The following is a 15,263-nucleotide window of genomic DNA, read 5'->3' as shown; positions in this document are numbered from 1 at the left end:
GCACCACGGGATAATTTGGATTCAGGTGACCTGGATAGAGACAGAGATTTTATCTCAAGTTTCCAAATCAAACCTATTTCTATTTATGACCCACACTTCAATTCTTTTATGACTCTGGTTGCTGTGACAGTGGCACAGCACAGAATAAACCACAACCTGTTTGCATAAGCTGAGCAATTCATCTGAGAAGCTCAAGTAGCCAAGAACCTTTTGCTGGTAAATATATCAGCTGCACTGTCCCACACAGGCAGGGAGGTGCAATAAAGAAGTAGCAGTGAAAACAGCACACCTGGAGTAAGAGGGAAAACTTCCTCACTTTAAAATGAAAGCTTTTTTTCCAGGTTTGTGTCCCCCTGTGACAAAAGAGCCTGCATCTCAATACAGATGGAGGGGACATGCAGGATGCTGCTTGAGTTCCCAAAGAAGTGACATTTTGTCACTTAGGAAACTTTGTCACAAGGTTGGGAAGATTTTCTTTTGTACCCAGTGGCTCTGATCCTGTTGGTGCAGCAAAGGAGCAGTGGGACCAAGAGTGACAATAATCCACACTCTGAAATTCAGGCTGAGAACAGGAATTTTCCTCATTCCTCTCTCCTGGCATAGACCCTCAAGTGCTGCCAGTTCCAATACTTGCAGGACTTTATGCTCACACGTTTCTTGGCAGGATGTAGGTACTGACATTTTCCTTCTACAGTTATGGTAGAAGTGAATGTATGCAGAGAAGTTATTTCAGGAATAAAGGCAGATGTCAGATTTGGGAGGCTTCCAAAAATAGGCCCAGGGAGGGTTTTGAAAGGGAAAAAAAAGGAAAGTGGGAACAATGTATACATTTCCCTTGTGATGATCCCCTCAACTTCTACAGGTGAGGGATATTTTGGCAGCACAGAGCTGGAAGACAAACACAGGAGCCACCTGGACATTTTGAGGAAAACCTCCCTTCTACTGGCTCACAAACTGAAGGTCAGTGGGAAACCTGTGTAAGGAGAAAAGGGAATTCCAGTTCTGCTGTCCCAGGGGAAAAGGTGCTCCCTATGCCCTGATTCAGGTGTGCTTAGGCCATAATCAGTTGGCACCAGCTGATCTGAGTCAGATTTATAAACCCTGTGGACTATAAAAGTGAGGTGCCAGCTGTAATTTGCTGCTTGGAGACTTTAGTACAGCCCTGGTGGGTGAGATGTTGCTGTACTGCAGCCAAAGCAGCAGGATGTGGCTGTGAAGCTCCTGTCCTGCCCTTTGCTCCCCGGCTGTCCTGTCACCTGGTTAAAGACATCATTTATAATGTGTCATTTCCTAACACAGCTCCAGCAGGAGCAGCAGAAACAGCAGCTTAAGGTGCTGAGAAAGAAAGCAAAGCAAGAGGTGGAGGAAAGCTACAGGTTTTTGAGGGGCCTGCTGCAGCTCAGTTCAGAGGTAAGTTATGATTTCAAATCCTGGATTAACAGCTCTAGGCCCCAGCTCTCATGAGAGCAGTTGTAAATACACAGCAATTTGTGAGCTGCTCTACCACCTTTACTCTCATAGGCCCACAGAATTTTCCCCCAGCCTATTAATTAATCAACTCTTTAGCAATTGTTGGCATAGGACATTAACTACAATGAAGGCCTTTCCAAGGAGAACGAGGAAAAAAAGGTTTAAATGTTTAAACGTTTTGTTTTTCAAATAGATCATTGAGATGTGTGGCAATTTCTGTGTGTGCAGGACAGCAGGAATTCCAGAGGCAGTGATCCTCCTGTGACAAGACTGTACCAGGCAGAGCAGACACAGAGAGGACACTGGCTGGAAGGTGACTTTGCTGCTGGCAGGTACAGGAGGCAGGATACAATGAGGCACTCCAAGATTTGGCCTGTGGTTTGACTCTATTAATATTTTGGGCCACTAAAGTAATTGCTATATAGTCTTTTTTTACTCTGATTTATGCCCAAGCTATGGTATTAACACCTTTCTAATGTTTTTAAAAAAGTAGAAACCCCTCTGAAACTTGTATGAAAAGTATAATTTTTTTTTCTTTACTATCATACTCTTGATATAAATTAAAATATTGTATGTGCACTTTTTTCATGTTCATTTAAACATAAAGACCTGAGAATTGCTTCCAGAATCTTATGAATGCAATTACTAGAAAGGCATCTTTGCACAGGTAAAACTTTCAGTATCACATAAAAATGAGTAGCATTCTGGTTTGAAAATATTCACTCTCTATGGAGGACTTGGCTGTGAAAGTAATGAATTGAAATAATATCTCTGGCTGCAATAAGAAAATATTTCTTTTTTCTTACCTTCAGTAATCAAGAGTTGGGTTCACTGAGACACTCAGCATTGAAGATAGAAAGAGATCCCAGTCCAGTGGATGCCAAAATATTGGGAGAAATAAAACCTCCAGGAGGAGGAGATTCATATTGCTCAGTGCTTCAAGGAGGTGAACAGGAAGTTAAAGGATTTAGTGATATTGGGAAAATGCCCCATTCAATCTTGCCTGGGACACAATTTTCTAATTAATTTTGGAAATTTTGACCTAAATATTTATGTTCATTGTGCATATTTAAACTATGGCTGTCTTCCTTTGTACTCCTGGCCCTTCTAAGACAATTGTGCTGGGAGCTGAGAGTTATTTACCCTATTGATGGGCACCTTTTTTAATTTTTACCTGTTTACCATGATTTCACTTGTAAGGGAGGTTGGTGTCCATACCTTGCTCCTGGAAATGAAGGGCTGGGGATGACTCCTGCAGCTCCTGCTGAGGGCAGTGCATGGGCTCAGCTGACAAGTATTTGCTAAAGGCACCTTGAGTTCAGGAATGGATCTTAACTTGTTCTGGGGGAGCTGGGTTTTGGGTCTCTTTTTTATCTTTTGGATATTTTATTTTTGGTGATATTAACTCTTTTCCTTGGAATCTCTGCCAGCAGATCATGAGCAGTCACTGCACAGCCATCACACCTTGAATCTGTTGTCAACTTGGGTGAATCTGCCCCACGGGGACACCTGGGACAACTCTGGAGAGAGCAATGACCAGGCCAGCTCTGACAGCCAGGTAACACCAGCTCACCTGGAAGGGCGTTCCCTTCTCTAGGTTGGTTGGCTTTTTTTGGTTTTACTCCCTCTATCAAACTGTTCACCCGATGACGCCGATGCTCTGCTCTGTCCCCAGGGGAGCGCAGCCATTCCGCACTTTGGAGGCTCCAGAACCTTCCATGGTTCCATGGCCGTGGTGGAGCAGTGCCTGAGGGGAGAGGAGCTGCGGGCTGGGCAGCAGGCAGTGCTGCTGCAGCTCCAGACAAAGGCTCTGCAGGAGAGGGCCAGGGCCCAGCTGGCCTGGCTGCGCCAGCACAGACGGTGAGGGGAATGGCGGCACCGCCGCTGGAGGCCTGCTAGGCCAAGATTGGTTTTCCTCCTTTCAGAAGAACACAATAAATGTAAAATCTTCTTAGAAAGCATGTAGGAAATAAAGCATGAGGAGAGGAAAGGAGACTGCATGGTTTAATGTCTCCAGAGCAGTGTTGAGCTTTGCCTCCTCTGTGGCGGCGTGAGGCAACAACTGGGCTGAGGAGCCCTCATGGACAATGAGGGCGCTGAGCAGGATGAGGAGCCCTCAGGGACAGTGAGGGGTGTCCCTCAGCAATGACCATGATGAGGAGCCCTCAGGGATGGACAATGAGGGGTGTCCATCAGCCATGACCAGGATGAGGAGCCCTCATGGACAGTCAGGGGTGTCAATCAGCACTGACCAGGCTGTAAACCTTCCATAGCTACTTCTATATCTCCTCCCTTGATAGAAGCTTTGCTCCCATCCATAAATTAAAGGCGTTTAATGATCTGACTCTGATTCTCATCTTTGTGATCTCCAGCGTTCTGGAAAAATTGCAGGATAGCACTGGAGCCTCTGCCATGGCAGCAAAGCAGCACAAAATCCTGATGGAGCTGAAACGGGAGCAGGTAATGCTGCAGTGAGAGGAGCTGGGATTCGTCCAGATCCACAGGGAGGTGTCTGGAGTTGCTGAAGCAAGTGGGGTTTGTGTGTTGAAAGAAAAAAAAAAAAAATTACTTTGCATCCATTATTCTGCATGTTTCCTACATACCCACAGTGAGGTGGGTTTTGTGCCAAAGTCAGCAGTCTGTAAATCTTGGATAAAAGAAAACATCTTTTTTTTCTCTTCTGCTACCTCACTGTTATTGTGGATTTTTCTATTTATGCCATAACAAACAGGTCATATAATGTAAGTTTCCATTGATTTATGCTTGTGATGTTGAAATATATTAAATTAATCTGACAGCTAATTTTATAGTCTGTTATTCCACTATGCAGGGTTCATAATTACACTTGATAGTCAGAAAATTTCTGTCTTGCTCTGTATGTAGTGCAAGCCTCTCTTTTAAGTAAAGGAATTCCTAGTGCAAACCACAAGCACCCAGTAGTTTTGAATGATCTGAAGAGAATTCATTTTTAAAGGTCTCACCACTTGACACCCCATCCAAGCATCCCTTTACCTGTCATCAATTGTCACAGGTGAAACCCCTGTTGAAAAATAAAACTGCAATTTTTTTTATAAAAAAGGAAAAAAAACCTACATATTGAATTTCCAGGATATTTTGGGATTAAAAATGTCTGATGTTAAGAAACATTAGACATATTTTTATGCGTAGCTCTCTGTTATGCTCACTCTGTTATGCTCCTTTCTCTGCTTTGTGTAGGCAGAAGTCCAGCATCTGCAAAACATCCAGAGGGCAGCTCATCAAGAAAGGAAACTTTTATTAAAGCAGCAGAGAGAAATCTTAATGATGCAGCATTCAACAGCACAACTCCAGGAAAAGCTGCACAGTTTGGCTGGCAAGCAGGAGGTTATGAAGTCAGGGAGTAAAGACAGTTGTGTCCAGCTAAAACATAAAAAGAGCAAGAAATATGAGGGGTAAGTAAAACTTTTCTCAGTGATTGCTGAAGGTAAGACCAAATCCAGTGGAGAAGATGGAGACAGGTACATCCTAGGTAATTGTGTGAGCTTTAGATGCTCCAAAGAGGGAGTTTATGATAATAAATTTTTAAAACTTCTGTGTTCAAGTAATTGATAAATCAAGATCGCTGCTTATCATTCTGTCCCAAATGGTGAGCTGCTCAGGGCACCTTTAATGAAGCCACACAACTGCTGATGATAGTTCATGTTTTCATGGTGGCTTTTAACTACAAACCCAAACCACTTTGCAACTATATATTAATTAGGCTTCACAATACCCATATGGAATGAGTGGAAATGTATTGATTTAATTGGTGAAATTCACTCCTTTGTCACCCTCTGGCTCTGAGCCTCTGTATCACTCAGCCCTTCTCAGCTGGTCTGTGCTTTACTGAGGATTTAACCACAGGAAGATTTTATAATACATGGGGCTAAATTTTAGGCTTAAACTGAAGCACAGAGGTATCATGTAAAATCCTACAGTGAGATAGAATTCAGGAGTTTAGTCAGACTGAGAAATCCCCATCCTGCTGTTCCCCAAGAGCTGTATCCACTGTATCTCTGTCTGCTTCCTGCTGGGCTGGAGGAGCTGAGCACTGTGAATGAGAACCCCACAGCATCTACACTTCTCAGAATAAAAATATCATTTGCTTCAGGAAGAGAAAAAGCAGTTAAAGACATATATATTTATCTATATGAATTAAACCTCCCTTTCATTCAGTGTTACCCAGAGCTTTAGCAGGGTGGTGAGTCAGGTTTGTGCATTTACTTAAGTCCCCACAGGGGAAGGCTTTCAAATAAATCCCTGCATGGAACTGATCTATAATTCATGGTGTTATTGATTACAAGTCAGAGAAATCTTTAAAAGGTTTCTTGGCTGTGCTTTCACTTCTTATTACTGACAAGGCTGCTCGTAGGAGAACAGTGAATATTGGTGTCAGTCTGGAGCAGCCAGGGGCTGGTGGAACTCATATGCACCCAAATTCTGGCTGATTGTCCATAGAGCTGTCCTGTGTAGGAGTACAGAGTGGTGATTCTGCTATTTATCCACCTGCATGGGTATGTTCATATTTTATACTGATCAGGAGTGAAGAATTCCCTGTCTAACTCTTTACAGCTTTTCTACTGAGAACAAGGAATCACTGGTACAACACCAGAAACAGGTGGAGGAGTTCCCAGGTTTGGAGCAGTCCCTTAATGCTCAGGATAACATTTTCTTACCTCTGGAACCTACAAATCCAGCTGGAATGGAACCTATAGCCACACTCATTACAAGAAAAGGCCAAAAGTGTGTATTTCTGGTAAGGACCACCTCTGGAATTCCATTAATGCCTAAAGAAATAGTGTCCCAAATTCTATTTGCCCTAAAATAGGACCAGCACAGGATTCATTTGGCACTTAGGAACATGAAGTCAAAAATAAGTGTGTTGGTTATGTGCACTTTTTCCTTAAGACATTAACTCTGTCTCCTATATATTTACATTCTAGGAATCTGTGCTGGAGGGAAAGGCACTTTCAAACTGTGGTCCTAAAGATAACGAAGATATTATTCCATGTGGCAGAAAGTATCCAGTGAAAAGCTTGGGGGTGCTTCCTACTTGGTGTAACTTATGCCTGGTTCAGGCAGAAAATGCTCTTGAAGGAACAGGTCAATCATATTCAATGCTATTATGTCCAATCTGTTTCAACTACTTGAATCAAATTTTAATCCAGACAGAAAGAGAGACAGTTTTCTCATTTATTACCACAGTGTCTTGCTCACTATAGCCAATGGATAAATCACTGCTGGGCAAGATGGTTTATTAAGAGGTTTGATTATCCTGCTTCCCCAGAACAAAATCATAACTTAGTCTGATTGTGTCATTAACAATTTGCTCTCTTTTGAGACAGTTTTTCAAGAATTTAAGGCTGTTCTTTTTAAAAGAACATAGATCAGCTGAAAATAGACTTGGACAGGACATGCTGGAGTTATTTTTGTTTCCAGGTTTTATCCTCAGTTCATATTTCTTACTCTCAGTAGGACAGGTAAAAAATAAAACTGTCTGTTTATATATGAGTCAGTTATATCATTTACATAGTTCTGGGTATGCAAAATCTCTGCAATATAAATATTTACATATTGTGGCAATATTTCCTATTACTGTCATTTTTCTAATGAACCATCATTCTGCATTTCATAGAATCATAGAATATCCTGATTTGGAAGGGACCCACAAGGATCATAAAGTCCAACTCCTCATTTACACCTAGATATCATAGTGAGGAGCATGATAGATTTGTGTATCCTAACTGATCTATCAGCAAGCTCTTCTATAACATTTTTTAATGTTGATTTTTTTTAAAAAATTCTTTTATATGTTCTAGTTAAAGAAGTGGAAGTGCCTGTCCCTTCTGAGATCCATCAGGTGGATGCCAGTCAATGTTTGAAGCATTTGGACCATATTTCTCATGAAGCTTCTGATGAACTAAATTTAAAAGCATTTTCTGAAGGATTAACTTCCACAGAATCATCATCCAAGTCGAACAACTTCTCTTTGAAATGTGAAAGTGCCAAATCAGACTCTTCCCACTCAGAATTCCAGACAGTGTCTGCAGTTTGGATCAACATCTCGAAAAGTTCCATTTCAGACCCGGAATTAGAGCTGAAACATGGAGAGGACACAGATGTCAGTGTCCCAGAAGAGTCTGTCTGTGACAGCGGTGATGTGTTTGCTAATCTCTCAAAAGAGATGCCAATAGCAATAAGCAATGGAAAGGAAACATCACCTAGTGACAAACACAATGAACGTGAGCTGCCTGAAGATGACAGAGCTGAGACTTCATCCCTGTCCCAGGAATACCCCAGAGATGTGTTGGATCTTTGCTGCACTGATCACCCGCTTTCTTTTCTTCCAGCAGACAAAGCAAATGCCTCCAGAACGGAGTCAGCACATTCCTCTCAGTCTGAAAATCCTTCTGAGGGAGTGGATGAGCCATATCTGGGTGCCTCACAAAGCTGCAGCAGAGACAAACCCTGTTCTCAGGACATCCCAAAACTGGGGAATGATGCAGCTGCCAGCCCTTCATGCACTGATGCAACCTCCAGTCGTGATAAGAGTTCCCCTCCAGCTGATGAGGATACCTTGTCAGAAGTGCTGTGTTCTGTGGATGAAGTATTGTCCTCTGGAAGTGCTGACTTGCCATCCTCTAACAAAAAGGATTTGTCATTTCCAAGTGAAGATCTTCCTCCTCCCCCTTTAGGTGCAGATGCAATGAAAAACGGTGATCCTGCCTCCAGCACGGATGATTTCCCATCTCCACCTGAACAAGTGACAGGCTCAGAGTCTGGTCAGGGCATGGATGAAGATAGATCACTGGAAATGGATGCATTACCCTCATTTCCTGATAACACCGTGCCTGAAGAATTTCTCCTGCTCAGTACAGAGACAAGTGGAGCTTTTTCAACTCAGCTTGGTCGTCTCTCAGAACAATCTACATTTACAGCTCCTTCCAGCTGTTTATCAGAAATCCAGCATGGAGAACAGGAGATGCCTTTGCAGCACTTGGAGTTTCTGCCTGTGTCAAATACAGATTCTTCTGGTGGAAGTAAAAATCCTGAATTCCCAGTGAAACAATGCAAAATGGATGAAAAGCTGCCCAGCGCTGAGGAGGACAGTGATGACCCATTATCATCATTTGAAATTGGGGACAGAGTGTTGGTAAGGCAGAGCCAGCCTGGAACTCTGATGTTCAAAGGGCACATCCATTTTGGCAGTGGCCATTGGGCTGGTGTTGCACTGGACAAAGCTGAAGGTGACAATGCTGGAATTTATGAAGGGGTGAAGTATTTTGAGTGTGCTCAGCACTGTGGGGTCTTTGTCAGACCTGATGAGATTTCACACCTGGTGGGGGTTAACAAAAATAGTTCCAGTTACATGGGGGATGAAGACTCTGACTCTTTCCATGATGATGATGACTCCCTCAAAGGAGACTGCAAATATTCTGAAGATGATGAGCAGAGAGTGGGGTTTGCAGAGGAGAAAGCAGAAGACACAAACAGTGCAGGAGGTTCAGAAGTGAAAGAAAACCATTCTGGGTTACACAGTGCCTTGCTGTCTGGAAAAGGGCAAAAGTTTCCCCATTCCAACCAGTGTAACTGTAATGAATTCCTCTGTCAAAAGAACTTAATGTGCTTGGGATCAGATAAAGAAAAAACAGAGCTAGCACAAATAAAACAAACTGTATTTGCAGATACTCTTCCAAAGAAAAGCAAGACAGATGAGGTAAACACAAGCAAAAATATTTGTTGCTTGGTAGAGGATCAGAAAAGAATTAAACTTGCTGATGATATTGCAAGTGAAGTCAGTAAAAAACTTCTGTTTGACATTTTAATTGCATTTTCTGAAACAGATCAACAGAAATATAAAAGTGCCTTTGAAAAAGACATGATGAATTATGGCAAAGGCCTAAGGCAAGAAGACAATCAGAAGCCATTTCTCCTCAAAAAAAATTCAGTTGCTGCCTTATCTGAACCATCTGCAGCAGTTTCTGATGTTTTACTGGGTGATGTTGATATGCTTTGTGCTCATGGTTGTCACACAGTAACAGACAGAATTGTAACTAAATTTATAGATGATGCAGTTAAAGAATATAAGAAGATTAAAAGAAAACACAGATCAAAAGCAGACAAGATACTTAATTTATCTCCAGAGACTTCTTCAACCACTTTGCCTGTAAGTACAGTAAGAAAGTTTTTATTTCAAGTACTGGCCTTGAAGCTGGGGCTATAGAGGCAAGAATTTGTGTGGCCCAGTATTTCATCATCCATAAAAATTATATTAGTGTTAGGAACCAGATTGCTCACTTCATGTGACCCATTCCTTATTTAAGGAATTACCCTGTATCCATTGCATAGCACTTGTATGGTCCAAACAAAGAAAATGTGATTTCTTTATTGTAATTTTTCAGTTGTCAAAACTGATAAATCTGCATAAATGTCAATTGTTATTAACTTCAGAGCAACACTGGATACTTGTCAGCTCATCTGGCCTTTCCAGCTTCTGGCTGTGAGAAAATTCCTCTGAGGGTGATGGTAGGGTAGAACAGTTCCACAATTAGAACAGATCTGTTGCTAAATGCCAAAAATTTTCATGGAACTCCAGAACTGGAATTCTAATTCTGAATCCTGCCAAATACAGTTAAAATAGGTTTGGGTTTTTTTAATAATACATCAGTAAGCCTTTCTTTTGAGCCCATGAATAATAAGATGTTTTTAGGTGTAACCTTGATCAGTTGCTAATAATCTCAGTACTTCTGAAAATATGGAATATATAATCTGTCTTTTTCTCTCTTGAAGCTCCTTTTAAAAATCCTTGATGCTGGTGTTTTTGGAAGCTCTGAGGATTTTGATCAGCCTGATTGTGACCAAAACATGCTGGTGAGACAGACACAAAAGCAATACTTGTACAAATTAGACCAGTGGCACTCAGCTCCTTGGAAGAAAACTGTGGAAGTTCCTCTTGTGGTACCACATAACAGTTCTTATGTTAAAAACTTGTCTGCATATGCTGTGGAAGAATTATGGACCCCAGAGAACATAAATTCAAATTTCAGGAACATCAACGTGCCAAAGTACTTGGAATATAATGATCTCCCAGGGAATGATTTGGAAGCAGAAAGCAAGAGGATGTATAATCAGGTATTTTTAATGCACTAACTGTTAATTAACTTTTGTAGTGTTCTGGAGGCTGAATCATATTAGCTAATATTTAATATTATTCCAGTTTCTAACACAAAATATAACTAAAGGGATACTGAAAGGTACTGCCAGGAGTATTTTGCAATTTGCTACAGAATAATTCCAATAGAATAAATACCCTTGCAGAGAACCCAGAGTTTTGCCAGAGTTTCACCTGCCCCAGTGTCTGGTTTGGGTCTGTTCAGGACAATCCAAGTTTCATAGAAAGCTGGGGACTGGACTGCAGTTCTCCTGACTTCAGTGTCCTGCTGAGTTTGTTACAGGTTATATTTGATTTGAGCCATGAGTTGCTGTGTGCAGAATATCAAGGGACTGCCAAACCAAATGTGTTCCCATGGATGAAAACAAAGGTGGGATCTCAGTGTTCCAGGCAGCTGTGCAGAAGGACACGTGTCAGTGATGTCAAGGTATGTCCTGGCAATGGAAAGTACAGGAACAAGAGTGAAAAGAGCACAGATTGCAATAGCAAAAAGAAATGTGAAATTTGTGAGGATTATGGCAGTGTAACTGAGGTGATGGGAGAAGAAACAATATTACCCTGAAATGTCTGAATAAATACAGACTGAGCTGATTAGTCAAAATATTCCATATGCATGGAGTTAATGGGAATGGGCCTTAAACTCTCCTAATTATGACTATTTTGTGTGTAACCTCCAAAGTAATATTATGATAAAAATGTGTTGGTTGGCCAGTATTGATCAGCCACCTCTAGATCAGTCCCCTGAACTTTGGGATGTTTCTGGACCTAAAGCTGCATCTTCATACTGGCACCTGCCACTCACCTGGAACCTTCACAGCACCAGAATTCTTATGAGGAGAGCTCTTTTCAGCCTTCTTTATTTTGTAGACGTTTGTTCAGGGTGAAATTATTAAAATAATGAACCTGGAAAGGAATGACTTAGAAATGAAAAGAAAATTCCTAAATATGACCAAGTATGGAAATTGTAAGAGAGACAGAGTGGACCTTATTCTGGTAAGCAGATTTTCCACTGGGGATTTGTTTATTTCCTCTAGATTTAAACTAGAAATTCTCATCCTTTTGTGAGAATCACATTTACTTAACTTCAGACCTTCAAATCACTGCCTTTTTAAAATCGAATTAATAATCCAGTATCTCCAGTTCTTGTGAGTGATTTAAATTAATTATGCAGATGTAAAGTTGGTGGATTAGGTGCAGGGTTTTTTTTGTGAAGCTCTTATTTTTGAAGTAAAAATTCCTTTCTATGTTATATTTAGATCCAGGAGCTCCACAAAGAAGAATCTCAGTGGATTTCTTATGGTGATGATGAATTAACAGTGAAGATGAGGATGACTGAAGCCATATTTGACAGCTTGATCTTTGATACAATCAGAGTTCTTAATAAGATTTATCTGAAAAAAGCCTGTTGTAAAGGTGACTGTGCATCATCTTTTTTCTTTTAATCCATTGTGGAACTGGTTAAAAGGAGCCTGGAGAGGTTGCAACAGGGAATGGCAGGACCTGGAGCCAGAGATTCAGGTTAAATGTCTATAATTTTATGCAAATACTGATGGGATGCACTTTAAATTCGAGACTTTTCAATCAGCACCTTCAATTCCTAACAATTAGAGATGTGCCTGTAATTGGGTTATTTATCATGCAATTCACAGGAACCCATTGAATTTTTACAACATCCCAATGTGGGGTGCTGAAAATCTACTTTAATAGATAAAACAGAGGAAATCAATGCTCCTTTGGTATTGGCAAAACCAGAAAAATCAAGATTTTCACAAAGAAATAGAAGCATTTCCTCAGTGTGGTAATTGTTCACTATTCTAATTGCTTTGGTCCCACCTCTTTTATATTGAGAAAATCAAATTTTTGTTAGTTCTTTTAAAAATAAATACTGTGCAAATATTTCTTACTGGAATTCAGAAACTGCTCATTATTGAATAAACAACTGTAAAGAGATCAGGTTTTTTCCAATCCTATTCATTCAAGAGTGTCTTTCAAATAAAATTAAAATCAGGATACAGATAAATTATATATAAACTTAAGATTTAAAAATACAGTACTTAAAATTTGATTGGGGGAATAGAAATACATTTTATGTTTGTATTTTTAAATGCTGTTGGCTTAATTGTTTTTGTACTTGTTTTCTGAATAAAATATGATACCCCATGGATTATTTTGTTTATTTCTTTTCACTGAAATCAGTTAAAATTACAGATTCTTGTACACATTACTGTTCTCAGCAGTGAAGGGGTGTATTTTTGTTTTGTTTTGCTGGGCACATTAAACTTTCCCCTGCTTGTTGCCATATGAACAGAAATAAAAATGCAACTTCTGCCCCCAGAGCCTTAACTGGTGATCTTATCCTGTAAACTATTTTCATGTCTCTAGTGGTACATTTCCTTGTCTCTGAATTTATCCTCATTGATTAGTTAATCCACATAAGTTACTTGTTTTCTTCTTGTCAGTTTATAGCAGAATTTAACTCATTTTTTTTCTCCTCCTGGATTTAGAGCGTTGGATACAATGACAAATCCATAAATTGCAGCGCTCTGCTTTTTCAGTTTATTCTCACTCTGGTTTTGCAGCAGCAGCATCCTTATGTTTGGAATGAAATCTATTAAAAAATATCACTTAGATATGAATAAATAACTGAAGGACTTGTTTGATTTTAGCCTTCTGTTGCACCTGAGGCAGAGACCCATCAGATTTGCAATGAGGGTTGTGAGTGAAGCCGTGGTGCTCTGCAGGGAAGGACACAGCTATAAAGTCCCTCCTGCTGATGAGAATAAAAAGTGTGTACACAGAACATGTCAGACATGTTTAATATCCCCCACCATTGCCTGTTCAAAACCTGAGATTCTGGCACCCAGATATATTGACCTGTTCACTCTGTGGCAAGGCTTCAATATCAAGATTACTCTCCTTCAAGGTCTAATATTTTGTTTGCCTTGGGTTTGATCAATATTAACCTCCTGGGTCAATAAATCTTGATACTGGCCTCAAGAGGAGTCATTATCTTTCATAGAAAATGATTATTTCTCAGTTAAACCCTACATTTAATTCTCCTGTAATCCATCTCTTTCATCTTCATACATTTAACAATTCTTCTGAATAAAATGTGCTCTAAAATATCTTAGGCACTGCAGATTTTTAAAATCCTAATTAGCAGCTGCTACAAGGATTTTTCAATTCTTGGAAGCTGTACCATCTATTTTGTTACTTGCTGTACCCAGGAAAAATGGAGACCAAAAAAAAACCCAAAGAAGCTGGGATGTGATATGAGAAGCCATTTAGGTTGTAGCTGTGGATATGGATCAAAAGAGATGTGTCTTTAGATTTAATGGTCAAATAAAAGAAAGGGTCAGGAAAAGGCAAAAGTAGCAGAATTTTTCTCTTGTACTGTCTGAGGGTTGCTGGCCCAAACAATGATAAATTAAGTTCTAACCCTGAACTCTCTTGAGGGCCTGAAGTAAGAATTTAAACCCCTTTGTTTCCCACTTGTTCTTCAAGGATTAAAAGAAGTGTTTGTGAGCAACAGAAGCAAGAATTATCTTTTCAGAGATCTGAAAAGAAAACTCATTATCTGAGTTTTAAACTCCTCTGAAACCCTTCTCTGGGGACGTTGTTGGGTTTCTGCTTCTCATTAACGTAATGAAAATTCTTGAGCTTATATTTAGAAATGAAAGGAGACTTCCATACTGGACCAGAGCTATAAAAGGTGCTAAAATCCATTACTAGTGCTCATCCTGAATTTATGGAAAAGACAGAGCTTTTATCAAACCACCTACACAGAGCCTTTCATCAGAGCTTTTGTTTGAGGAGAGATGGCTCTTCCCTGCCGAGAGAGGTACTTTGGGATGAAAGAGCTCTCGACCCAAAGGCTGCCCTGCTTTCATCTCTGCTCAGCGAGAGGATTCACGAAGTTAAAACTTCTCTCTCTGTACCAATTGTCACATAAATTTGGCCACCGAGTGATCTCACAGAAGGCCAGAGTGAAGATGGGAAGGGACCGCAGTTGGTTCAGGAGCGCAACCTCGTGGTCCAGCAGGGTTATCCCAGAGCAGGGGGCACAGGATCGTGTCCCTGAGAACACTGAAATGGCTTTAGGAGACTGAGAACTTTTATCACACTTTTACCTCCAGTGGGAGAGACCGCACACCCTCTCTGAGGTACCTGTTCCTGTGCGTGGCCACTCGAGTGACGAGCGTTTTTCTAACACTTTGGAGCTTGTTGGTTGCTGTTTCACGCATTGAACATCAAAGAACGTTATTCTTAAATAAAAATTTTATATTCTGTATTTTGCAACGCTCAGGGTGCACGGAGAGTCCTTGCTCTTCTCAGGGACGCCGGCCGGTCCCTGCTTCCCTGAAGGACATGGGCAGCCCGTCAGGGACATGGACAATCCTCGCTCCCTTCAGGGGACTGGGAACGGTCCCCTCAGGGACACATAAAACCCCTGCTTCCCTCAAGGAACACGGCACGGTCCCCTCAGGAACACGGACAATCCCTGCTCCTCCCAGGAGCACGGCACAGTCGCCATTCCCCTCAGGGACACGGCGCAGACCCCGCTGCCCTCACGGCCCCTCCGCTGCCCTCAGGCCGTGCCGCC

General features: G+C 41.0%; 1 protein-coding gene across 1 annotated transcript in view; it reads left to right on the top strand.

Annotated features, from left to right (window-relative positions):
• CCDC187 (coiled-coil domain containing 187) overlaps positions 1 to 12,824 on the top strand; it is a 32,742-nt gene extending 19,918 nt beyond the window's left edge. Inside the window, exons 14-28 of the mRNA XM_088177481.1 lie at positions 863 to 960; positions 1,300 to 1,410; positions 1,699 to 1,802; positions 2,283 to 2,416; positions 2,901 to 3,028; positions 3,146 to 3,330; positions 3,843 to 3,930; positions 4,687 to 4,901; positions 6,061 to 6,244; positions 6,432 to 6,591; positions 7,308 to 9,655; positions 10,279 to 10,620; positions 10,944 to 11,087; positions 11,528 to 11,653; positions 11,917 to 12,824. Coding sequence (XP_088033607.1) covers positions 863 to 960; positions 1,300 to 1,410; positions 1,699 to 1,802; positions 2,283 to 2,416; positions 2,901 to 3,028; positions 3,146 to 3,330; positions 3,843 to 3,930; positions 4,687 to 4,901; positions 6,061 to 6,244; positions 6,432 to 6,591; positions 7,308 to 9,655; positions 10,279 to 10,620; positions 10,944 to 11,087; positions 11,528 to 11,653; positions 11,917 to 12,102 — 4,553 coding nt within the window. The 3' untranslated portion in view covers positions 12,103 to 12,824. The remainder of the gene's footprint in view (positions 1 to 862; positions 961 to 1,299; positions 1,411 to 1,698; positions 1,803 to 2,282; positions 2,417 to 2,900; positions 3,029 to 3,145; positions 3,331 to 3,842; positions 3,931 to 4,686; positions 4,902 to 6,060; positions 6,245 to 6,431; positions 6,592 to 7,307; positions 9,656 to 10,278; positions 10,621 to 10,943; positions 11,088 to 11,527; positions 11,654 to 11,916) is intronic.
• Positions 12,825 to 15,263: the final 2,439 nt, after the last annotated feature.

Source organism: Sturnus vulgaris, chromosome 22 (assembly GCF_052056855.1).
Source record: "Sturnus vulgaris isolate bStuVul1 chromosome 22, bStuVul1.hap1, whole genome shotgun sequence".
NCBI classification, from domain to species: domain Eukaryota; kingdom Metazoa; phylum Chordata; class Aves; order Passeriformes; family Sturnidae; genus Sturnus; species Sturnus vulgaris.
The sequence above is the reverse complement of the archived record's forward strand: the minus strand, read 5'-3'. Positions and strand labels throughout refer to the sequence as shown.